Source organism: Talpa europaea (genome assembly GCF_964194135.1).
Source record: "Talpa europaea genome assembly, chromosome: 1".
Classification (NCBI taxonomy): domain Eukaryota; kingdom Metazoa; phylum Chordata; class Mammalia; order Eulipotyphla; family Talpidae; genus Talpa; species Talpa europaea.
Genome location: NC_140073.1, coordinates 102414079 through 102440499, shown reverse-complemented (window position 1 = coordinate 102440499; position 26421 = coordinate 102414079). Strand labels below are relative to the sequence as shown.

The following is a 26421-nucleotide window of genomic DNA, read 5'->3' as shown; positions in this document are numbered from 1 at the left end:
CCTCTCCTGTCTCACCTGCTGCTCCCCTCAGCAGTGTATTTAGGTCAATCTGCCTGTTCTGTTTCCAACTCTGTCTCTGGCGAATCTTCTCACCCCCCACACCTCTGGCCTGTACCCCAGTTCTTGTATGCATAAATAATAAATAAATCTTTAGGGGAAAAAAAAAAGAATGACAAGAAATTGAACAAAGGAAGTGACTGGAAATTTGTAGGTGTGTTGTGAGGGACTTCAAAGGTTAGGAATAAATGAAAGAAATTTCAGAAATCTTTGTTTAACTGCAGGAAATGCTATGTTTTTTTATATTCTTAGGTATATTACTAAATTAGAAAATCTGGTTGAGGACAAAATTCACACAATAATTTTCTTTCAAACTATACCAGATAAGAACCAGGTCTGGGGGGTGGAAGGGTGGCAAATAACAGTTCAGATTGATGAGGCCTTCAGAATTTGGAGGTTAGTAAAATATTTTTAAAAATCCCATTGCCCTACAATATAGGGCAGAAATGTAGTTAAGATCATTATAATTTTATGAGCTATGTAGTTAGCACAATATATAACCAAATAAGCTCAAAACTGGAAGGAATATTATGAGTCAGGTACTCCTAAGGAATTCTAAGTGATGTCAATAGAAGGTTTTTAGTTGGGGAAGAGGAGTTTGTTAGACAAAGTTATATGTGTGTATTTATCTACTTTTATTTAGACAAGAAAGTCATTCTTACTAGATTCTCATGTAGACTTTCATGACCCACAAAAACACCAAATCTTGCGTAACACTGATGTTAAATCAATAAAACTGCTGTTTTATTCTAACTTTACTTTGTTATCCTATTTGACCAATTATTTAACATCTTGGCACATAGAAATTGGAGTCATTATTATAGTCTTGCAAAGAGAATGAAATACCTGTCTTCCTGGTTGAGAAGTAAAAAGTGTTTAGTTGAAAATGACATAAGATACATAAAGAGTAACAACCAAGTTTATATTCAGCCACAACACAAAAATGACATGACCTGAGGAACACATTACAGTAGTAGTTAATTATAAGATATTGTATGTTAGAAGTGATTTATTCTCTTCAATGAAAATTATAATTAAACAGATTTCGTGCATGTAAGTACTTTATCAGTACTTAACAGTTCTCTTTCTGGAATGTGCAAAAAAAAAGGTATGAAAAAATGATCTTGTTGTTATTTCAGATTTATTGAAAAGTTTAATGGTAAGAGGCTGAATATATCTATTTTAATTATTTAATTTAGAAGGGAAATATAGTCCACTTACAGATTTATAGACTTAACTTACAAGGGTGTTTTTAGTGTTAAGGGCCATAGCAGGATTATACTGATCTATGTTTTATATTTCATGCTTGAAGGTGTTAGCATTGAGCAAAATTCTCCATGTGTATTCTTTCCGGGTGAGCTAAAGTTAGACAACTAAATCTGTAATGCAATATAACATGGTCATATTAACCTAGTGATGCAGAAAAGACCATCTGCACCACCTTGGATATGATTAAACTATAGGAGGAAACTAAATGCCTGTGTGGTCATTAATTTAAGAAAAGCAGTGAATTGTTTTTAAAGAAGGAGGGTAATGTGACTGATGAAAAATGAATAAAAGCAAGCATTGACCTTCAGTGTATTGTAATAAGCTAGCAAAATTGATTTGTAAACTGCTTTATAACTCAATTCCATGTGCATTAAAAAACAATCAAATAACTTTGATTCAGTTCACCAATTTTTATCTTGGCAATTTACTTGAGTATATAAAAGTTGTTAGTAAAATTATGTAAGAATGCTTGCAAAACAGTTAGCATGATGCATTGTTATTTAACCTTATTTTCACAGATTGGTTCCTCATGTCTACATTTATTAATCCAGAATTTAATGCTGAATGTACTTGCAGTTTAATCTGTGCATTGTGTCATATCTTTTACCAGAAAGATGAATTCATTTCAATTATATTTAACATTGTTAAGTACTAACCCACAAATGAAATCTTAAAGTAATGAATTAACCTGCTTAATTCTAAAATTTTCTGTAATAGATGTTTTCACTACATGATGAAGAGTTTGAAAATATATCTTTGTATGCTCTAAGATCAGAATAGTAGCAGTTAATAACCTCTGCAAAGAGGTAAAGTTAACAAAAAAGTTATCAGGTATCTGGGCCCTGTTGTAGAGTTTGCCATTTCTAGGAGCTACAGAGTTCTACACCATCAATTATTTTTTGGTAAATCTGGTTCAGTACAGTTCCAAGAGGATAAAGTTCTCTAATTAAGATAGAGCAATTAAATATTTTGTTTCTCCAAAGTCAAAATGGAAGTGCATTATAAATTTATCTGCTCATGGAAATTTATTTACCATGGTCAGGTATGCTGTCATACTTTGTAGCATTAAAAAAAAGAAGAGATCCTGTCTTTTTGAAGTCTTCCCTCACTAGGGGAGAGAAATGTTAATTAAAAAAATCAACAAATGCAAAACTATAATAAAAGATATGAAGGAGATGCTAATCTGGTTCAGAAAAAAGAATATCTTCCCCAAGGAAATAACAATGGAGCTAAACCTAAAGGATATACTAAGTGGGAAGAGTAAAAGGAAGTAAAAAAAAGCCCTAGATCTGAAAGTAACATAAGCCTCCACACAGGAATTAAATAAAACAACAATGAGAGTTCACATATAAATAAAAGCAACAATGAGATATCACCTCATACTACATGAGAATGGCTGCTTAAAAAAAAAATAAGAAACAGCAAATGTTACTGAAAAAATGGAAACAAAAGAACATTTGTGCTCTTTTGGTGGGAATATAAATTGGTGTAGCCACTATGGAAAACAGTATAGAGATCCTCAAAAATTTAAGAATACTGAACCCATATGATCCAGCTATCTCATTTCTGGGAGTTTATCCTAAGAATATGAAAACACTTATCCTAAGAGATACATGTACCTCCATGTTCAGAAAAGCACTATTTACAATATCTAAGTCCTAGAAGTAAGCAAAGTACCCAACAACAGATGAGTGGGTTAAGAAGATGTGCTATACACAGTGGAATACTACTCAGCTATAAAAAAGATGAAATCTTTTCATTTGCAATAACATGGATAGACCCAGCTGGTATTATGCTTAGTGAAATAAGTCAGAGAAAGACAAATACCATCTGCTTTCACTGATATATGGTAGTTTAAAAAAAGGCAAAACAAAAGAAAAACAAACTTTTTGAATGTAAGAACAAAATAGTGGTTATTAGAAGGGAATGGTATGGAATGCTGGGTAAAATCAGATAAAAGGGGTCACTGGTAAAGTGATGGATGGAAACTAGTCTCCTGGTGGCAGATATAATGTGGTCTAAATAATGTTGGCTTATTAGAATGTACATCTGAAGCCAGTACAAACCACTGTTAGTTCAATGAAAAAAAATCTGTATGACTGGATAGTAGAAAGCAAGAAGGAAAAATGAAGCTTCAGAGTGCAGATAGTGTTATCTTATCAAAAAAGAAAGCTATTAGAAGCAGTGGAGGAGTAAACAATAGTCTAAATGATCAGAAGTGAATTTTTTTTAAATAATTGTTTTCCCAAGGGGTGGACTAAATGATGCAAAAGTAGAAATTGATTAACATCATATTGCAAAAAAAAAAAAAAAAATTCAGGTGAACCACGATAATAGCTTGGAGAAAAGTGAAGGCAATGAAGATGAGAAGCAAACACATTGCAATGATATTCAGGGGTGAAATGAACACAATTAAGAGATTAAATTTTGTTCTTTACATAAATGCTTTGTATTAATTTTTTTGCTATATATATTAAATTATAGCTCTTCTCCAGATGATTTTCATTCCATTATTAACTTGAGGTAATTGTTTGTGTTTTAATTTGTTTAAAAAACAAAAACCTCATGTCATCAAAATAATGCCTTCATGTAACCATAAGAATTATGTGTGATTTGGAGGTAGGTGCACTACAGTGGTGATACCTGATGGGGAGGATACTAATGTTACCACAATCAAATAAATTTTAAAAATAAAATTCCCTCTCATTTCTAAAACAAAATAAAAAATATAGTAAAATTATTTTACTTTGCTCTTACTAGCTATGTGATAATTCATATTGGTCTCAGAGAAGTTTTCTTTCTTTTTAAACCTTTTTTATTGAGGTTACATTGGTTTATAGCACTGTGTATGATTTAAGGGGATAGGTTCACTCCTCTTCAGATGTATGCCACCATAGCACACCACGCACACCACCAAAGCACCTATCACTTTATTTTCCACCACTGGACCCTCTTCCACCCTTTGTATCCACCACCCACCCTGCCTTCCTCCCTACAAAGCTTAATTCTTCAGTACTTCTAGAGTTTGTTTTGGTTTGATTTTGTTCTTTTGTTTTATTTCTCTATTTTCTCCATATGAGTGAAATTATCTGGTATTTGTCATTCTCCTGCCTTATTTCACTTAATCCCCTTCAGTTCCATCAATGTTGTCAGAAATGGCAAGAATTCATCTCTTTTTTATAGCCGAGTAGTATTCCATCCTGTGTATATATCTCATCTACCTAATCCACTGTCTCAGAGAAGTTTTCTACATTATCCCTTATCCCAACTGTAATGGACTTAAGTATTAATTAGTAATGGTGTTTAAATGAGTCAACAATACTTACATGTTTGTGTTGGTTTTTTAAGTCATATATCCTTTGTCTTGGAATAATGCCCTTTCCTGTTTTCATCTGTAGGAAAACTTTTTGGTTTCAAGTTCCCTGGTCTGCGTGTTCTCACTTATAGAAAGCAGTCTTTACCACAAGAAGACCCCGATGTGGTAGTAATCGATTCCTCTAAACATAGTGATGATTCAGTAGCCATGAAGCACTTTAAATCTCCTACAAAAGAAAGCTGCAGCCCCTCTGAAGCAGATGATACGAAAGCTTTGATACAGTCCAGCAAATGTTCTCCCTTGGTGAATATATCTGGACCTCTTGACCATTCCTCTCCCAAAAGGCAATGGGACAGACTCTACCCTGACATGCTGCAGTCAAGTTCCCAGCTAACTCATTCCAGGTCGAAGGAAAGCCTTTGTAGCATACGGAGGGCTTCTTCAGTTCATGACATTGAAGGATTCAGCATCCACCCCAAGAACGTATTTAGAGACCGACATGCCAGTGAAGGTATGTTTGTTTTCTTCAAATATGAAAGCACATATTAACAGGGAATAAAAGGTCCTTTCCATATTGTTTTTTTTAATTATGGCACTGTGCCTTAGAGGAAGAATGTGAGTAAAAGTCATTAAAAATCGAGTCCTGTATTTACATTTGTCACTCACTTACCCTTTAAATCCTAGTTAATAATTTGGTTTCTTCTGACTTCTTTGTGTTTCTGAAAGCTACGATAGCCATTATCTGCCTACCTTATGATGTGTTAATTAATTAATGCTTAATGTAAGATGTGCTTATCATCTCAAGCATAATTAATTTTGCTACATTTAACAAATAGTGAAGCTCTGGACAGTCCTAATGTCATCACAGAGTGATGACCAACTCTTTCCAAAATAAGAGCTGTATGAACTGTGATGTACTGGGTGACCAGAAAGCTATAAACTTATTGGTGTGAGGAAAGGATAGGTAGGGGAAGGAAGAAGCTGAAAGAACTCTGAAAGTCCTTATTTCAACCACAAGCATCCTGAAAATCTGTGTCAGCATTCAGTTATTTCTCCCTATTCTCTTTAAATTCCCAACATTCTTCTATTACCCAGTATTGAAAGTAGGATTGTTTAAAATGGCAGTGACAAAAACAATTTATTATTAACACTATAGCAGATAACATCTGTTGGGTATTTACTATGTATGAGGAAATATAGGTGCTTAACACACATTAACTCTCATTTAATTCTCATAACAACCCTATGAATGAGGAACTATTCTCAAGCCCCAATTATAGATGAGAAAACTGAGGTTTAATTAACAACTGGCTCAAAGTTACATGAAAATTTCCAGAGATTACCTTTAAACCTAGGACTGCCTGCCTTCAGAGTCCACAATCCTTCCACACACTGTTTTTCTTTCCTTACTCTAACTCCATGAAACCTTGCCCTAGGAGGGTCTGTTGACCCTCTTGAGCTTCTCCAAAGAAGCTGAGAGTCAGAATACATTTTGTGGATACATAAGTCCTACTTTTTTGAATCCCCTGGTAAGTCCTTGAGAGGCTGCTGTCCTTTCAGTGGGATTCATTCCTGTCACTTTTACCCATGTTGCTAGCTTTTTTCTTTTTAAAACATAAAACTGAACATGACCATACTTTAGTAGGATAGTAGGCACTTTGTAAGATACCCTCCGTTATTTTTCAAGTCTCATTATTAGCTCCTGCAAGAGTCCCTCCTCTATTATATAACTTCAAAGCTGCATAAAGCTAATTGCCTATTCCCAAAAATGGATCATGTGTTTTCTTGTTTTATTACTTTGTTCTGCCAGGAATATTCTTCCCCTCAGTTCTGCCTTCAAACACCATTACTCATAGTCTTCCCAAACCAGAAGAATTAATGTTTTCACACCTGAGTGTGCAAAATAATATTTACACATATTATAGCATTTATTACAGTCTGCATTTATTTGCATTGTTTGTCATTTCTATTAGATACGCAAGTAAATTTTGTTGCTGTGAGCTTCTGCACAGGAGCACTGACGTAGCTAGCTCTGCAGGCTTAGTGCCCAGAACAATTGCCTATTTCATGGTAGGATCTCAACAGCCATAGATGTGATACTGAGAGGACCATGTTGGGAGTTATATTCCAAACATGCATTAGGTAATGAGTTATCTGCTGAGAATACTCTGAAATTTAAACCAAAGTCTTAGGATTGAATCATGTGGCAGAATCTTTATTTAAAGGAAATAGTAAGGAAGGCAGAAAAGGTGAAAGAAAATGAGCCAAGAAGGGAAAAAAAATTAAGAAAGATAAATCAATATCACAGAAACAGAAGAAACAGTTCTTAAGATAGTTTAGAGAAACTATATGGTACAACAATAATTAGCATATCCCTTTTAAATTTGTAGTCTGTTGTTCAACAGGAAAATATAATCAAGGACAATTTCTAACCGGAATAATCATCTAAGGCCCTGGTAAATCATTCTCAATGTCTCCTGCATAAACCTGAGTGAATAAAACCTCTGAAATTTGATCTTTGAGCAATGAATTCTATAGCTAAACAAAAGTAAATCCAATCTGGTAATTCAAGTGACCAACATGGGTTTTAGCCAGTCTAGTTGGTGTAGTTATCTTAGGAATCATAGTGACTTCTCAGAGACTAACCTTATTTCCTAAATCTGAGTTACAGTAACATGCACAGACAATAAATTTGAAAGGTTCATAATTAATGCTGGGTACACTAGTCTGTGTTTTGACAGTGGTACTGAGTAGGTTAGATCATATTTCATGATTTAACTTTATTGTTTTCAATATTATATGTTCTCCATTTAGTTTAAAATTACTGAAATAACTATGGGAAAGGATGATTTAATAGTTTTGTTTGTATTTCTCAGTAAGTACAGATAACTATCCATGAACACTTGGTATTAAGACCATTTTCAATGTTCTCATCCCACCTCCACCCCAAGCTAGAGCTTTCAGAAAATGTATCACTTTCCTGTAGATGCTGCTGTCATCATCTGGCTATAGTTTGATCAATTCAGAGGGAATATTGGACATCAGCTTTAGAACAATATTAGTTACAAAACGACTAATTAACATGAAAGAAACCATACTATCTACAGCCACATAATTTGAAATATTTTAGAAACTGAGTCATTAATAAGGGAAGAAATAAAACTTTTAAAACTGCTAGAGTTCTCCTTCCCACCTCTAGCTATGCAGGTGCTTCTTTTCACAAACCTTTTCCCTTTGCAAAGCAGCAGCAGTGGCTTGTCTGCCCACCTGAGACTGCAGGTGCCTGTCTTTTTCTATTTTCCTAAAAAACCTGTCCTTTCAAAATGTAAAAAAAAAATAGACATTAATGTTAGTTTTATGAATCCTTATAGTTGGTTAGTGTAAGGGCAGGACTGGGCACAGTGCAGGTTTTCTGATCCCATGTAGACCGGGTAAAGGAGGAGTCAGAGTCCTTAGTGAGTTTTTGCAGGTTTTTTATTTGGGGTTCACCAGGCATATGGCAGGCAGGGGTGCTGGCTGGGGGGCTGGGAGGCTGGCAGGCCTCCCAGCCCCCAGCAAGTCTTCACTCTATCTGAGCTCTCTAGCGTTCGTTCTGCTGCTTCTTGGCTTCTCTTTCGGCTTCAGCTTCGGCTTCTGCTGCTACTGGTGCTGCTGGCGTCCCCCCGTGACGCCGCCCTTAAAAGCACAGTCTTAGCTCAGCTGAATCCCATCTACCTATGCCCACACTCTATTCCAGGTGCCCGCCATCAGGCATGCATTCAGGACAAGGATCCATCATCTATCCTGATGGCGGAAGGACAGAAAAGCCTGACATTTTCTTTACCCTACAGTCCACCCCCTCAGGGTTTTCTGCCATACAGTCTTTATCAGTCTCTATGTACCAATTATAAACACATGTCTCTTGGCAATATGAACACTGCAGCCATGGCCCACAAAAGTAAATGAAATACATCACAATATAACAAAATACAATGGAACACAAATACAACAGAACACAAATAAGTCCAGGCAGGGCCCCAACCTAGCGCAAAAGACAATTATTGGTACCAGCAGATGAGCCACCAAATCTGCTGCCGAAGGCACTGCTCATACGAGGGAGGGGAAATCACACACGGCATCTGCTATAACATACCAGGAGCCGTCAGGCTTCCTGGCCTTCTCTGGCTGTAGTCTAGGCTACAAGGCACACACAGCATCCACCCCCAGGATGCACTAGCTCTGGGATTGGCAATTTTATTCTGTTGGGGGTAATCGCCAACCCTCAGGGTTTCTGTCTGCAGTCGCTCCAACACTCGGCCTTCATGGCCACCCATGCGACTCACAGACCCCTGCTCTCAAGCCAACCCACTGCACAAGCACATGGGTTGGAGATCCAAACTTTGCATTCGGCTTGGGCTCCACCCCAAGCCACATTCCCCACCCGTCCCCCAAGGACAGGTTCCTCAGCTCCTCACCCTCACTCAAGAATGAACAGGGCATCACCCACAGGTGATTTTACGAGACTCACAGTTCTTCAGCATACCCAGGCTGCTTAACAGCCACTCAGGGCTTCTCAACTTAGCATCAGTACCAGCTTTTGCTTTCTTAGTTGGCTTTTCTCCTCCACCTGGCTGCTGGGCATGCACAGGCTGCTTTTGGCCATCAAAGCCCACTGGCCACCCCCAGATTCCCATCTCCTGGGGTTTACAAACAAAACTGTTCCACCCCCAGGGTCCCAAAACATATCAACCTGCAAGGTCCTCCGCCTTCTGGCAGGACTGTCAGTCCATCAGTTCAAGTCCATTGGCCTCTCCCTGCTTCAGCAACGGCCTGCTGCCTCAGGGGTCATTGGCTGGTCCTTTCTGGTGTCGTTGGCTGGTCCTTTCCGTGTCGTTGGCTGGTCCTTTCTGGTGTCGTTGGCTGGTTCTCTCGGGCATCTCCTTCACACCAGGTCTCGTCCTGTAGCTCGTGGATGTTGTCCACCTTCTGTGCCGCCATGGCGCCTCCAGCGTCATCACAGGCAAACAGTCTGTTCTCCTTAGTCCCTCCAGGTCTTTGGAGGGCTCCAATACCCGTCTACATGGATCTTGCCGACTTACGCCAATTGTAAGGGCCAGACTGGGCACAGTGCAGGTTTTCTGATCCCATGTAGACCGGGTAAAGGAGGAGTCAGAGTCCTTAGTGAGTTTTTGCAGGTTTTTTATTTGGGGTTCACCAGGCATATGGCAGGCAGGGGTGCTGGCTGGGGGGCTGGGAGGCTGGCAGGCCTCCCAGCCCCCAGCAAGTCTTCACTCTATCTGAGCTCTCTAGCGTTCGTTCTGCTGCTTCTTGGCTTCTCTTTCGGCTTCAGCTTCGGCTTCTGCTGCTACTGGTGCTGCTGGCGTCCCCCCGTGACGCCGCCCTTAAAAGCACAGTCTTAGCTCAGCTGAATCCCATCTACCTATGCCCACACTCTATTCCAGGTGCCCGCCATCAGGCATGCATTCAGGACAAGGATCCATCATCTATCCTGATGGCGGAAGGACAGAAAAGCCTGACATTTTCTTTACCCTACAGTTAGCAAGTGAAAGCCCATATGCATCAAATTTTGAATTCAGATTATTTTTTTCTTCTCTTTCAAAAGGAAAAATTTCCTTCTATAAGCTATAGTTAGAGAAATGTAGATACTTTGTAAATATGCTAGTGCATACATTTCACATTGTTTTTTCACTTAATCTACATTATGAAGCACCTAACTATACTTCTCAAACAATTTGTTTGTTGTGGAGGGCTAGAATTTTTCCCCTCCATCAGGGACCAATTCATTTGTAAATACAATAAAAACATTCTACTAGAAAGTGATATTATAAAAAGAGACATATAGAATATAAACCCCAATTGTCTTATTGTTAGATTCAACAAAAATAAAATTGCTCTGTCAAATTGCTGTGAAATTCAACATTTTCACTCTAACTTCCAACTTATATTGTCATGGAGGAATAATAAGCAGATCTCTCATCTAACACCAGAGTACAGACTGTATGTTCTGCTTTAAAATATGAAAGCAGCATTAACTATATAATGTAATTTTTGGTTAGTTTTCTTTATATTTGCAGAGTTCATAGATAATTTTCAGTTTTGGTGAGTAGACTTACAATTTTTAACCACATGCAAGGGATTGTTATTTTACTAATGATTTTTGGAGTCAGCTGTTGAGGGAGTTAATTAAGTCTCTGTAGTCAAGTTCTCTTGCACTATACCTGTTTGCTTTTTTATGGTCCCTCAAAGAGAGCAGCAAGTTTCCATCTAAGGTCACAACTTTGTGCATCTCTGTCTGAGGCAATGTCTCTACTAGTAATGTAACATACCACACTTGAAAATTGCTTTGGTTTTAAACTTTGTAATAATTATGATATATCCCAAGATTTTACACATGCACAGCATAGCAAAAACTTCAACAAATGTGCACAGATCTTTCAAATCTTGGATATATTGAAATGGTTCTGACATGACTTCCTTTATTTTAAGCATATTTGTTTCAAAACTAATCATGCATATTTTTGTTAGTAGCAAATATACAACAAAGAATCAGATTGCTAATTTCAAAATAAATCTGAAAACATTCATTTCTGAGATTTAAAGCAGCCCATTCTAAACTAAATAAATGTCCTAAATATTCTAGATATAGACATTGTATTCAGTGCATTGTGACAATATAGGCTATAAATGGATAAATTCTGTTATGTGCATTTAACTACAAATAAATGTATTTATATAACATAACATTTAAACAGTCAAATCTGACTAAGAATGACTCTGAGTATAATTTGGTATTTTCAAAATATACATTGAAGAAAATTTGGGAGAGGGTCAGCTAATAATTTTGTGATTCATAACACAAGTTGGCTCGTTAATATAAACCATTGTTTTAGAAACATTTTCCTTATTAACATACTATATTAAATCATAGAAAAAATATTTAATATGCAAAATATTGTAGTCTTTTTTTGAGGGTATTGTAAGTGATGGGTCAAGGGCATAAAATTGTCTCTGACAATGTTGAAATTTTTATCACACTTGCAGGCATCTGGGGTATATCTTTCCCCAACTGCCATAGTGATAACATCTGTATCTTGGAGTCCATTGAAATTGAGATAATGTTTCACATATTTGAACATGAATGATTATTATAACAGATAATTGTTTTTAGTAAGTGTATATTACTTGGTTCAATAGTACAAAATGTTCATTTCAATTAAATTTTCATTTGTTACATTACTTTCTCTGATTGTTTTACAGTGATAATTCAGTATCTATAACATAATTTTAGTTTTCTTTTTATATTTCTCTCTTTTTATATCCTTTTGTGCTCAAAACAGACAATGGTCGCAATGTCAAAGGTAATGTATAAACTCAGTTGTATCACCTGTTGCTCAGAGCGCCCCTTGACTCGGCATGTTAACTTGCCTGCTGTATGCCCTGTCCAGTGCCACATCCTGCTGCCCTTAGCTAGTCCAGGTGCCTGGTGGAGACATCACGGCTTGATTTTGCTAGAAGACATCATTGCTTTCCCAGCTGTGTCACCAAAATGACTATGAACTCCTTTTTTGCCTGCGAGAAGTATCAGCCTAGGTTGACATGAACACTTCCTAAATGCATAAATCATTTGGAAAAAAACAAATATGAAGTTAAATATATTCCATTGTGAAAGAGGCAATAAGCCTATTTCATCCAAAAACACTTTCCTGATTACAAGATTAAAAATAAAATGAACAAAGTGCTACATGACAGTATCACTTCACTTGTTCCTCTTTTGTTTCCCTAAAACTAGTGTCACGTTCCTGGATGGCAGGGGGTATGGTTTTAAGCTTACTGTAGTAGTAAACTGTCCATGCATGATAGTCGTTTTCTATTTTTCTATATTACATTTCAATCATTTTTTACTTGTGTTCTATATTAGTCTGAAATCACTGGCATGACCTACAGCTACTGTAGGGTAATATTTAACTGGGTAAACCTCTAGACAAATCTGGATGTGGCTAAAAATTTGAAATTTGTTTTTGTTTTTCTACTACACAGTAGTAGACAGAAGGAATCACAAAATACAATAATCATGTTATTCTCATCAAATTGAAAACTTTTGGGGCTTAGTCTCTTCCTATAGGTTGTGCATGCTGCTGTGGGTGTGCACACGGTGACAATGACTTGTTTTGTGCATGTGTGTTGCATGGAAACGTCTCTACCAGTAACCATCGTTATTTAGAATCCACTGTTTTGGCCTCTTCCATATGTCACTGCTACTCTGATCGCTGTGAAGTTCTGTATATTGATTTCTCAATTACTTTCCTAATTAATTCAGAGCTGGAGATGGTTATGAATTAATAGCAATAGAAACTGCAGATGTTTTCTGCTTAGCAGCCCAGAGTCATTTAAAAATAAGGAAATTGTGGCAGTTTCTCCTTCTCCCAACTTTATTTTGAAAGCATTTCAAAAAGGGTCCATGCAGATGGAATTGGATTTTATCAGTGATTTTTGTCCTTAGCTTAAAGACTGTGGTTTCTAAAAGGGAACAAATTAGTGTCAGTTGCAGGTGGTGATCTGAGTTGATATAATTCAGAACACACATCAAGAAACAGAATACAAACAGTTCTCACCAGTTTGCCTGTGAGAAATATGACTGTCTGTAGCATTTAACAATTAGGAATAAATAGTAGATATTAATTTTTCAGTGATCTTTTAAATATAGTGAGAAGTAAATTTAACTTTTCTCAATAAATAGAAAATTGAGCTTGCTTATCTTTCAAACTAGCACTACTCATATTTATCATTCACACTACAATGATTTTATTTTTGTTTCATGAAGAGATCCATTTAACCACTATCTTTTTTTCCTTTAATCTCCTACTTTTAACAGTGTTAGCCTTTGAATAATAAGTGAATAATCAAAATCAGAAATAGTATATAAAGACCCGGTGATTTGAAAATAACATTAATTCTTTTGGTTTCCTTCTTTCCTGTCCCACTTAGCCCTGAAGAACTATGATCTTTTTTTAACCAGCATTTAAAAAAGAATTCTATCAGATATCCTTAGCTTCATTTCAAGCACTGTCTAAAAGAGAATATATTCTCCTTTAGCATCTTGTAACTCATGGTAAATTTAAATAGACTTATCATAAAAATTTTAAATATCTTAAATCAAAAATTCTTTCCAGGTGTTACTTTAGCCACTGGCTTGATCTCTAAATTTAGGGCATTTCTTTGTAGTGGTAACCTGGCCTACTTTATATTTAATCACATACTTATAACATATTGGAATTTTGTTGATCTGCTCTACTTGGTTACCTGTTTTCCATCTTCTCTTATTATACTGGAAAATTTAATCTGGTCATCCATTTTGGAACAGTTTCTCTAAGCATCAAGTCCTCCTATATACTTTTGAGTTTCACATACCCTTCCATTGAATTTATTATATCCCCTTATTTATTCCCATTTTTTTTTTCTTTAAATTCATATACTTTGTTTTTCAGGTTATTCTCATTTCTTTCATTAGAATCCTAAATCCCATCTGTTCATGATCAATCTCAGGGAGATTGCCTTTCACCTTTAAATCCTCAACCAAGGCCTCTCTGAGCATAGACCTGGGAGGTAGGAAACCCTGTATTCTGATTTTTAGCTCTTGATTCTTATTCCCTTTTGGACACATATTCTGTCTGCTTAAGGATATTGCTAATACCTATGTTGATTAAGGTATTGGAAAGTGTTTTCACTAGAATTTTGATATGTTTTAGAGGAATCCAAGACAACATAATCATCTTGCAGACTAACAGACTCTGCATATAAACATCTGATTCAACAGGAGTGGAAAAGCACATAATGATCTTGGTTGCACAAGGTGAAATCAATTGTGAAAGTCTTCTCTAAGTAGCACGCATGAATTAATTACCTTAATATTTTAAGTTCTGCTGAATTTTTTAAATTACGGATTTAAAAGAAAATTTAGATCGGATCTCTAACATTAGAAACTTAAAACAAACAAAAAACAGAACAGAGAAACAGTTCAGAAGGGTTTTCCACTAGTAAATACAAGAAGCTGGAATATGGACAACAGTGAGCTGGTAACATTCTGAGACTAAATCTGAGTATTATATGTACTGGCCAGTATTTCTCGGTCCAATTAGATCTAATGTCCCCTGTTTCAATGACTGTTTCATTATACCCATTGTACTATCCTAAAATGACATTCAGAAATAATTTAGTCTTTTTCTAAAAGATTGACATGATTCCTAACAGTAATATAAAAGAGAAATAAAATGGAAACAATTTAATAGTGACATATTTCTCTCAATATGTTAATGTTCAAGTATAGTTAACTAGATGACTTAGTACAATAGATATAAGGAAAAAAATGGTTTTAAGAGCATTAAGTACATGAGAAAACAATCTATACAAATACTGAATAAAAAGAGAGGATGGGAATATGGGTAGATAACAAAATAAATGCTACTATTGAAATAAATACAAATATTGATTTATATATGAATTTTAAAAGTAGAAAATAACTAAAATTGAATTATGAGAAATATCTTGAGACAAGCTGGAGAGAAAATGAGGAAGTACATTTTCACAAATGAGGTGGCACTTGCTTTTAAGTGCAATGTCAAAATGATTTCCTGTTTGATAACACACAATAAAATTACACATAAGAAAGAAATGATAGAATAGATATTTATCCTCCAATACTTAAAAAAAACTTGCAGACTATATGCCTTAATAACTAATGGGAAATAAAAAATGAATTGTACAAAAAAAAGGATCATATATTAATAGAGAAGTTGCTGCAGACCTCTAAGTAGTTAGTAAAGTAAGGATGAAAACTGTCAAGCAAATACCAAGACAACTAGCTTCAAGTGTTTAATTTTTACCATCTAAGTTTCCTTTTAAGTATCATATATCATTTTATGAATATAGGTGGACAAAACATGAAAGATGTTCAAAGAAATGTCATTCACTAATGATTTTAGAGCAATTCCTTTAATTTCTGCAAATTTAATATTTGATCTTAACACTGCTATAAAAATAATTTCATACCTTTTTTCTAACTTTCATATTTTCACCTGACAATTCTAAATGTAAACTATAACCTGAAGTCTGAAATTCATATTGGCAACTCAAATGCCACGTGTGGTTTGCTCTAAGAGATAACTTTCCAAAATGGTACAACTTTTGGTAAAGTTCTGACCAAAACAATGTAAAGTCTTCCTTCCATGTGATAGTTGTAGCTCTGAAAAGTTCCAAAATATATTAAAATTTTGTTAAAATTTTGTTAAAAGTATATGGTATATGTATGCAATTAGGTTCAAGGCTCAGATCATTATAAACAGACTTCGCACCTACATGAATGCCTATTAGAACATATAGGGCAAGTTTTCAAGGTGACAGTATAGCTATCTCCCATCATTATAAACAAACAAAAAGTATCCCCATAGTGGAGACTACTTCCTAATCAGCGTGGATAATTCACTGCAGTTAAAAGAACTGGTCACAAGGACAATCAAAGTATATTAGCATCATAGATGATTCATGATTTTCCCATTGTTTTAAAACAACTCTGAGCAATTTGCTAATACAATCCAGCATATAGCAGGTTACTATAAAAACAGAACTGAAGTATGGCTTAAGGATTTTAAATATAATGAACCAAACACCTGAGCTCAAACTTCTTTAGTCTCTTGTCATTAACCCTGTGTGCAGTAAAATTGCCTAAAAGGTGAAAATGTGATACTGGTGTTGAGAAGGTAGTATCCAAGAAGTCTGAAGTCCCGAAATATCTTACACATGTTAAATATTAAGCTATAGGTCTGGAATATAGCCAGAAAAGGAAAGAAGGAAGAGAGGGAGCAAGGAAGGAAGAAAAGAAGGAAGAAGGAAAGAAGGGAAATGTTATAAAATTAGAGCTGTGTGGTGGCGTTTTCTACAAAGACATGAAGAATGGGATTTCTGCCCAAGAGCTATCTGAAGACTAGATTAATTTGGTAACACTTTCAGTTCTTATTTCTATCATTGTCAAATCAATTGAAGAGAGAATAAGAATATATTTGCAAATGAGAGCACACAGTGCAATAACTGTTCAGAGAGCCCAATGACATTTTTCACCTAAATGGACTTGATCATCATCATGAATAAAACACAAGCATGAACTGGAATGTACCTTATGAAACAGAGTGGCTGTTAATTAGATGAAAATACTCAAAATCACTTCAAACTTTTATAATTACCAAATAGGAACTTTTATAAGCATATGTAGTGTGATTTCCCCCCAAGGTAGCTATGAATTAAGTGATGAGTATTTTTTTAGCATTATATTTGACCTGAGTTGATCAACTGTTGTGATCCAAATTACATAATCTGTGAATCTAACGTTCAAATGTTTACATCTCCTTGGTGTATAAAGTATATTTTGAATCCTAAAATGTGTTAGTTTCATTCTGAACCCAGAAAAAAAATAGCATAAGGCAAAATGTTCTGACTAGCAAGTTCAGTCAGGCATTTTGTGTTTTAAGCACTCTCTGAAGCAGAAAGATAACAACTGTATAACACTCGTGGGCTCAGGATCTCTGTAAAATTCTCCCTGATGATAATTTTTAAGAACTACATAATAGATTAGTAACTTTAACCCTTGCACAAGAAACTCTTTGGAGCATTTCCTGACTCTCCATAAGGCAGCAGACAAATTCATCTCACAACAAGACATACCTTGTTGATGTACTCATCCTCAACAAGGTGCCAGAAGTCCTGACACCTAGCCAAATTGTCTTTGTAGGAAAGTAATGTGAAGTTGACCAGGATTGGTGATAGGACCCAAATGTCCAGTAGTGAGTTGAATATGCACTGGGGATCTGATGTAGAGCATAATTAAATAATAATAATAATAACCCAGATATGTGCTATTCCCTAGCTATGGTGACTTTATAGGTTATGCTTGTCAAAGACTCTTCTGGTAACTTTTTTTCTCATTTTGAGAAAATGAATTTTACTTAAGACAATAAAAGAATGAAAAATACTACCAGAACACTTGAGTTTTCCATTAAGATCTCCCCCCCACCAAAAAAAAAAAAAAAAGCATTTGTCCTTCTAAGCCTGGTCCATAATTCCTCCATTTGGGCTTAACTTCTAGAAGTTCTGTGGAACAGGTTGTGCAGAAAATGGTGCCTATGAAGAACCCAGCTGATTTGTTACTTGTCAGTGGCACAGGGCGGGAATAATACAAATTGGATTAGGGTAGATAAACTATTCAGAAATTTCATGCTTAACATGATGTTAAACATAGACAAGCCCTTCCTTGAGTAATTCCTGGATTATGAAAAGACATTCCTGAGAAATTTTGAAGGTGGAATTTGGTTGATAATAGGAAGTGCAGTTATTTCTTTAATTCCAGCTTTTCATGAAAGAAGCTGAGTAACAGCGAAAGTTGTCATCTGCTAAGTGCAAGCCTTTGACCTCCTCTTCTCTTTCGATACTGACAAGCCACTCCATGCAGCAGATGGTGGCCCTAAACCCTATGTCCTGATATCAGCTGGCTGCATTTAGTCACACCTGAATCAGGTGACATTGGTCATGAATCACTAGCAAGTCATTCAGGACCACCTCTTTTCTATCTCTTGATACTGCTTTTACAACCACTTTCCAATTTTTTTAGGGCCTTTTAATCATATCAAGTCAAGCCTCCTGGGATCCACATCAGATTCAAACCTCAACAAATACAGCACCATTAACAAGATTCCACAGCTCACTCTGAATTTTTCAGATGTCAAAACTGAAAAAAAGAATACATCCCCTCCTTCTTCGGATAAAACCATTATTGCGCCCAAGGTTAAAGATCGAACACATAATGTAACAGAGAAAGTTACCCAGGTAGGACACTTTTATTATCAACTTCAACTTTTTAAGTTTCTTTTCTGTACCATAAAACACTTTCTCTTTCCTGTGAATGATTATCAAGAGAGGTAAGCCATTTACTTGCACTCTCATTTATCTTGAGATGTTGCGTGACCCTCTAATGTAACAGATAAATAAAACTATAGACTGTGATTTTATCTACTACAAGACTAAGCAAAAAATGGGTTACCTTGGTTTTATGGTTCTCTTTGTTTTAGAGGTGTTTAACCTACTATTCATCATGTTTGGGTATTTATTGTTTTGCTGCGAACTCTCACATTATTAAAGCATAGTTTCTAAACATAATGAATGAGTCTATTGAAGCTTTAGTTAACTAATTGGGATTTACTCTGTACTGTGACCTCCTTTTCTGCGCTGACTGTACTAAGTAGAGTCAGATATAAGTCAGTTGACTTTGGGGAAAGATCTGTCTTGAGATGGTAAAAAGTCAGAGTAAAACAGTATGTTTCACAGGAACAATATTTTATCATTTTCAAGTAAATATTGCAACTGGAACTAGAGGGGAAATATACTACCAGGAAATACACTAGCAGGAGCCCTGCTTTAAAAAAAAATAGATAAGTGATTTGTACTTACAATATCAAAATACCAACCTAAACAATACGTGGCTTTTGCTTACAATGCATTTACAATGTTGGGAATTCATGGCTAATTTTGTGTCAAGTAAACTGTTCTTTTACAAACAATTTACTTAGTATATTTGCTTAGTAAATATTTTTAATAAAGTATCACCATATAGAGGTAACCTTGACCCCAATTTCCAACCCAAGCATGAAAATTTGCAATTTGTAAAACTTTTTTGTAATTAAATCACTACAAAATAAACCATAGTACTACTCATAAATAACCTCTTCTGTGTAAACTGAAATATCTAATCAAAGACCAATAGTCAATTGTAAATAGACCTAAGCAGTTTTTATTCACTTGAGATGAGAAATTGTGCATGCCATACTCCAGTATATATTTTGATATTTGTGTAGTAATATGTTTTTGACCCTTAACATTTTGCTGTTCTTAACTTATGTTTAGGGACCTGAGAATAACGGTGGTGCAGGGATCATCCACTCCTTTTCAAGTTGCAGTGATACCATTTTCATAGATTTAATTTTACTCACTATTTTTCTTCCCTTTAAATTTGTGTTTTTGTCGATACAGTAATCACCATGGATATATATAAATTAAGAGATTTTAGAAACTGTATAGAAGACTAACTGCAAATATTAGGATCAGGGTGCAGCAAGTAGCATCAGTGAGCATAGTATACAGGGTAGCACATCAGAAGTAGTAGGGACTACAGAAAATGATAAGAGAAGGACTCCCTAAAAGCAGATGGCTGCCAAGCTCCAACCAGTTGTGGCCACGCAGGAATGCTTGATCAGTGTCTCCGAGTCTTCCAATATTAGAAAGAAGCTGGGAATCCAGACTTTAAAATTAAATAAAGATGACAAATCATTCTTTTCCTTTACTGAGGTAACATTGTTTTATAACACTGTATATGATTTAGGAGAATGAGTTCACACCTTCTCAGCTGTATGCTACTACCACATCTCCACCATCCAGGCACCCATAGTCCTTTATCATAGGCAGTGTGCCCCCCTCCCACACTTGTTCTTACCCCCCCTCTTGCTTCCCCTTTAGTAGCCTCAATTCTGCAGTCACATTTCTTTGTGGTTTTTTTGTTGTTGATTTTTGTTTTCTCTATTTCCACATTTGAGTGAAATCACCCAGTATTTGTCATTCTCCTTAGCACTAGTTTCACTTAGCTTAAACCCTTCAGTTCAGCCATGTTGTCACAAGTGGCAAGATTTCATCTTTTCTTTTTTATAGTTGATTTTTTATAGTTTTATATTTTATATATATACCACCTCTTCTTAATGCATTTCATCCACTGTTCTGTCAATGGGCATCTAAGTTGTTTCTATAACTTGCAATGAACATTGGAGTACATATATCCCTTGAATTAGTGATTTTGCTTTCTTTTTTTTTTTTTTTTTTATAGAGGCATGCTTTTTATTTATTTGTTTGCTGGTTTGTTTGTTTGTTTTGTTTATACATGCACTGGGTACAGTCAGAAGCGCGGGAGGGTGAGAGAATTCACCAGAGCCAGAGCGGGGAGCAGAGCAGGCAGAAGGACCGAAGTACACTGCTGAGGGGAGCAGCGGGCGGCAGGAGAGGTCTGCGCGCCATGCGGGACCCTCCTCCAGTGGCCGGGGAGCAGCCGGGGATCGAACCGGCCGCGGGCAGCTTCGCAACCCAGCGCTCAACCGCTGCGCCACTGGGGAGGCCCAGTGATTTTGCTTTCTTCAGGTAGATAGCTAGGAGGGGAATTATTGGATCATATGGTAGATATTTTTAATATTTTGGGGAACCACTATACTCTTTTCCATAGGGACTGGACTTGTCTACGTTCACACCAACAGTATCCAAGGGCTCCTTTTTTCTCCATACCTTACCAACATTTGTTATTTCTGGCTGTTTGGTTGGTTGGTTGGTTAGTTGGCTGGTTGGTTGGCATGGACCATTCTCACATGAGTGAGGCAGTATCTCATTTTGGCTTTGTGGCAAATTAATGAAAAATTTGTTGCATCAAATGTAAATGTAAAATTTCAGGCCAAACAAAATACACCTTAAAGATTGTGAGCAGCCACAAATGTTCCGTGTGCTTGATTCAACACAGGGTCCTCCCTAACCTGGGATGTTGAGCAGGGCCAGTGTGGCAGGAGAAGGGGTGCAGATTTGGGTCAAAGGTGCCAGCTGATCTGCAGACTTATGAGCTTGATGGGAGAGAAAGCAGATATACAAATAGCCATATTCAAATTGTCCTCATAAAGAATACAGGTTAGCTGGTAAAGTACTATGATTTAAGGGGAGAATTTTCAGAGAAGAAATAGAGATGGGAGAAGACATAAAAGTTGAAACTAGAGGTATTTATTAGATTGGGTAGTAGGTGATGTTTTGAGTATCACTCAGTCAGATGTGCTGTGTTCTAATTCTGGCTAAGTCACAGTATCAGGGACTAGTAAAACACCTGGTGTATTAGAGTTTATCAAATTTTTTCTGAATGTTGAATCAGCAAATGAGTAAATGAATGATGGATGGAAGGAAGGAAAAGAAGAATGGAGGCAGGAAGGGAGTTAGGGAGGGAGGGAGAGAAAGAGTTGGGAACAAGGAAGGAAAGAGAATTAGCCAAGTGGACAAAGTAAAGGATGAAAATTCTGGTTGGAGAAAATATTAAGATCAAAATTGTAGAGGCCCAAAAGTCCATCTGAATTTTGACAATCAGGGGCTTCCTGAGTCAGGGAAAGATTAGGCTGGGAAGCAACATGTTATAGGTGAGGGAGCTGCTGGAATTTTCCTCTATTAAAGGTTTTTTAATACCTTTTTCACATAAATACCTTAGGAGTCTGAGTAAAATGCAGCAGCTGTTATCCAAAGCTTTGTCTTCTCTTAAGGGCTCATGTTGTATCTATAAAACCCATATGACTCTTTCATTTATTTCCTTATTTTAAAATTTTAAAATATATTTTGAATTGCTTTGCCACTGAGTGACTCTGATGTTCACAAAGAGGCCCTGGGTTTTCCTATGTCACCCAAATCGTGGACTTCTCCCCACAATCTCCAAAGTGACCTAATTGGAGAAGTATGATGCAAGCATAAAATCTTTCATAAAAGTTTCCTTTATTTTTTCAACAATGTGCAATATGCAATGATAGGTTAGAGATTATGCTATAACATTTTATTGGTTGTGATTCTGACCAGAAACGATGAAGAACTAGCAAAGAGACCAAGATCAAAAACTAAAAAAATCACTAAGAATGATCCATATTCTTTTAGTGCTCCCTTAAGCTCTTAGTAATAAACCTTTCTATTTGTCCAAATGTCAGACCAAACTAGGTAGAGATCAAATACTGAGGAATTCCTCTGGCAGACTTAGCCTCCGGAAATTTTCTTGGAGCACTTGAAAACAGGGCAATCTTTTAACTGTTTTCTCATTTAGCATTTTTGAAGCTTCCGAATCAAAGATAGCTCTAGAATCTTCATGTTCACAACATATGGCATCACTTGTCCCTAGTCACTAAAAATAACTTGGTAATAATCCAAAATCTTTATTTGTCTTTTCCACACTCCCTTTATTAGGACATTGTGGAAATTCTCTTTGTCAAGATATTCTCAGTGTATTTGCTGCAGGCAGTCAACAGTATTTTCTTTATCTAATGCTATTTGTTTTATTCCCTTAATAGAGTTATATGGTAATCCTTTCTTCAAAACAAATCAAGGTTTTGTTCACAGATCATTCAACAGTGAGTTTTAAACACTCCTCTGAGCAGAAACAATAGAGCAGACATTTAATAAAAAGGCATAAATGTAAGTCACAATTAATCTCTGCTCTTGTTACATTCTCTCAGCATTTGGATATTATCTCTATTATACATTGGCTTATTATTAATTAGCCAATCAGTTATTTATAGCCCCAGCTAGAGTGAGCTTGGTGGAGTAGGGACTTTGTTATTCATTCATTCATTCTTCCTTCTATTTGTTTGCTCATTTAACAATGCACTGTACATAAAGTGCTAGATTCTAGGAACTTATTTTAAATGGCAAATTCTCTACCTTGAAGAAGTGAGGACACAGTACATAAGGGTTACAATGCAGTGGAAACTAATACACTATAGGTAAGTGATAGTGAAAAGAGCACTGGAAGGGGAGATCTTACCTACATTAGGTATTTGGAGAAATGATGGGAGTATAAACTCCTAGAGGAGAAATTTCTGAGGTTAGGAATTAGAATCTGAAGTGGGGAACTGAGGTAACTGACAAACGAATGAAGATGCGTGAGGCATATGTATCATTCATTAGTGCTTGCCGTAAGGCACAACACATACTAAGAACTTCTAAATTCTTAGCTGTCCACCAGCCACGCCCCAGCCAGTGCCTACAGCATAACGGGGGCACTGTGGTGACTGGATCTGGAGTCTGGATGTTGCTCTGTAAGGACCTTTAATAAAATCTTTCAAAAATGAAATAAATTCTTAGCTGTAACTCCTTAATTTCAGGAGAAAAGGTATTGGAGAAAAGTAAGTCAAAATAAATCTGTGGTTCAAAAATCCTCAAAGTAAATACCTGCCTTCTGAATTCTGCCCTTAGGCAAGATTTTAATACTTGTCTTCATGTTAGGTCTAGCAATCCCTTTTATTGGTTGGCCTTACAATACCAAACTTATTGCAGACCCAATTACATCAACTCTTTTTTTGTTTGTTTGTTTAATTGTATCTTTTATTGAGATACCATTAGTTTACAAAACTGCATATGATATTTAAGGGTATAGTTTCATCTCTTGAGATGTATGTTACCACACCATACCCACTACCTAAGCAACCATAACCCTCCTTAGTTCATTGCAACCTCTCTACCATTTGCTCCCAACTACCCACCTTTCTCTTAAGGTAGCCTCAATTTTGCAGTCAGATTTCTAGGTTTTGCTTTGGTTCAGTTTTATCTATTCCTTTGCTTTGTTTCTTTATAGTACACATGTGAGTGAAATCATTCTGTATTTGTCTTTCTCCTTCTGACTATTTTACTTTGCCTAATCCCTTCAAGTTCCAACCATATTGTCACAAATGGCAAGATTTCATCTTTTTATTGCTAAGTAGTATTCTATTACATATACATACCACCTCATAATTCACTCATCTGCAGTTGGGCACTTAGGTTGTTTGCATAACTTGTCTATTTTAATCATACTTCAATAAACATATGAGCACATGTATCCCTCAAATGAGTATTTTTTTTTACTATTATTCAGGAAAATACCCATAAAAAGGACTGTTAGATCACATTGTAGATATATTTTTAATATTTTGTGAAACCTCCATACTGTTATCCATGGAGGCTGGACTAATATACATGTCCACTAACAAAGTATAACGAGTCTTCTTTCTTCACATACTCATCAATACTGTTGTTTTTGGTCTTTTTGATATGGGCTATTATCATGGAGGTGAGGTGATATCTCATCATGGTTTCAATTTGTATTTCCCTAATAATAAGTAATGATGAGCAGTTTCCCTGTGTTTGTGGGCCATCTGTAAGTTTCTTCGGAGAAGTGTCTAATTCCTCTGCCCATTTTTAATTGGGTTTTCTTTTTGTTGAGTTTTATTTGTTCTTTTTAGATCTTGCATGTTAACTCCTGTTCAGATGTACAATGTGCAAATATTTTCTCCTATTTTAAAGGGTGTCTTTTCATTTTAATTTTTAGTTTCCTTTCCTGTGCAAAAACTTTTTACTTTGATGTAGTTCCATTTGTTTATTTTTGCTTTAATCTTCCTTACTATTAAAGTCCCCAAAGACATCCCTGAAGTCAATGTTATACAGTGTTTTGCCTATGTTTTCTTCTATGAATTTCATGATTTCAGGTTTTACATCCAAGTCCTTTATCCATTTTGAGTTGATTTTCATGTGTGGTGTGAGTTAACAGTCTAGTTTCACTCTTTTGCACATGAGTTTCCACTTTTATAGCACCATTTGTTGAAAAACTTTCCTTTGTATGCATGAACTCTTTATGGCATACTTCCTCTGACCTTCCCTATTCATTGGAGGAAATAGAAAACAACTCTTAGAAGGCATGAATTTTTTTTCCCATAACTACACTCCAGTTTTTATAAACTGGTATTCTGTAGGGTCCACCTCAGAGAGGCAAACATTGTAGTGGTCAGTTCCTGCAAAATTCTAGTGGAGTGGTAGATAAAAAAAAATAATGAATTAAAAGAATTGCTGGGTGGAGCATAAAGATCTATTTTACCATGTAATTGTGGTCCTTAGTTGAGGAGCATACTTTGGCTGGATCAACCCGTTGTTGAATAAAATAATCCAAACTTTTGTACTCTTGAATAATTTCTTTTTTTTTTCCTGAATTAAGTTCTAATTTAAATGTTATGCTAATATTTAGGATAAAATATGTGATTATGTTGTCATGTTCAGCTTTTACAAATTTTGTATTAGGTCAATCTCTTTAGCTACATATAAGGATTTCTGAGGGTGTGGGAAGATGGTATGTGAATTCCAAATCATTATTGTCTAGCCATGTGAGACTATATCAGTCAATTCCATAACCAAATACAAGTATCAGAAGAACCACTGGAATACCTCCAGCAGAAAATGAAAGAAAGGCAGTTCAAGGATTTATTTGACTAAAAATTAGATTTTGGTGGCGAGTCTGCATTCATTGTTTGAACAACCAGTGACTTCCCCTCTCTCAGTCATGCCTTCCCCTTATTGACTCCATTTTGCATCTTTAAACACTTTTAAAAAATGCCTGATGGTGTGTATCACTAAAAATCAACATCTACATTTATTTATAAAAATATTTTGCAGACAGAATTTCAAGTTAAAAGTGGTTTTATATATCGCAATGCTTTTCAATAATAATGTTTTTATAATTCTGACTCCAATTCAGATTCTGACATAAGCTGTCAGAAGTGGGTGTCCTACTATTGAAGGCAGTTCTAACACTTTACTAGGACAGTGTCAGATTTTTCAGCTTAAGAGCTTAGTCTCACAAGACTGCACTCCACTTCAGATGCCAAGTCCAAGTTGTCCTTCACCTGTGCTTCTGAAAAACTACCTAAAAATTAGAGATTTCCACAACCAACTTCCTCCTTGGGTTTGATTTATTTGCTAGAATGGCTCAAAGAACTCAGAAAAACATTTTCTGCTTAAGTTTGCTGTAAAAGAATATATCCAAGGAACTGCCAGGTGGGAGAGATGCATAGGATAAGGAAGGAAGAGTTTGTATAAGGCATGGTATTGGGAGAAGGTGCAGCACTTCCCTGCCCACAACTAGGGCATCACACTGGCAGTATTTCCTT

General features: G+C 36.0%; 1 protein-coding gene across 3 annotated transcripts in view; it reads left to right on the top strand.

Annotated features, from left to right (window-relative positions):
- The window catches only part of KCNH7 (potassium voltage-gated channel subfamily H member 7), a gene marked incomplete at both ends in the record, with an annotated part of 403917 nt that overhangs the window by 277657 nt on the left and 99839 nt on the right, over nucleotides 1–26421 (top strand). For 2 of the 3 annotated variants that reach the window (XM_084235091.1, XM_084235090.1), the window contains 3 exons: nucleotides 4725–5153; nucleotides 11980–12000; nucleotides 18297–18511. In XM_084235091.1, the coding sequence (XP_084091217.1) occupies nucleotides 4725–5153; nucleotides 11980–12000; nucleotides 18297–18511 (665 nt within the window). The remainder of the gene's footprint in view (nucleotides 1–4724; nucleotides 5154–11979; nucleotides 12001–18296; nucleotides 18512–26421) is intronic. The other variant, XM_084235092.1, reaches the window with a different exon arrangement.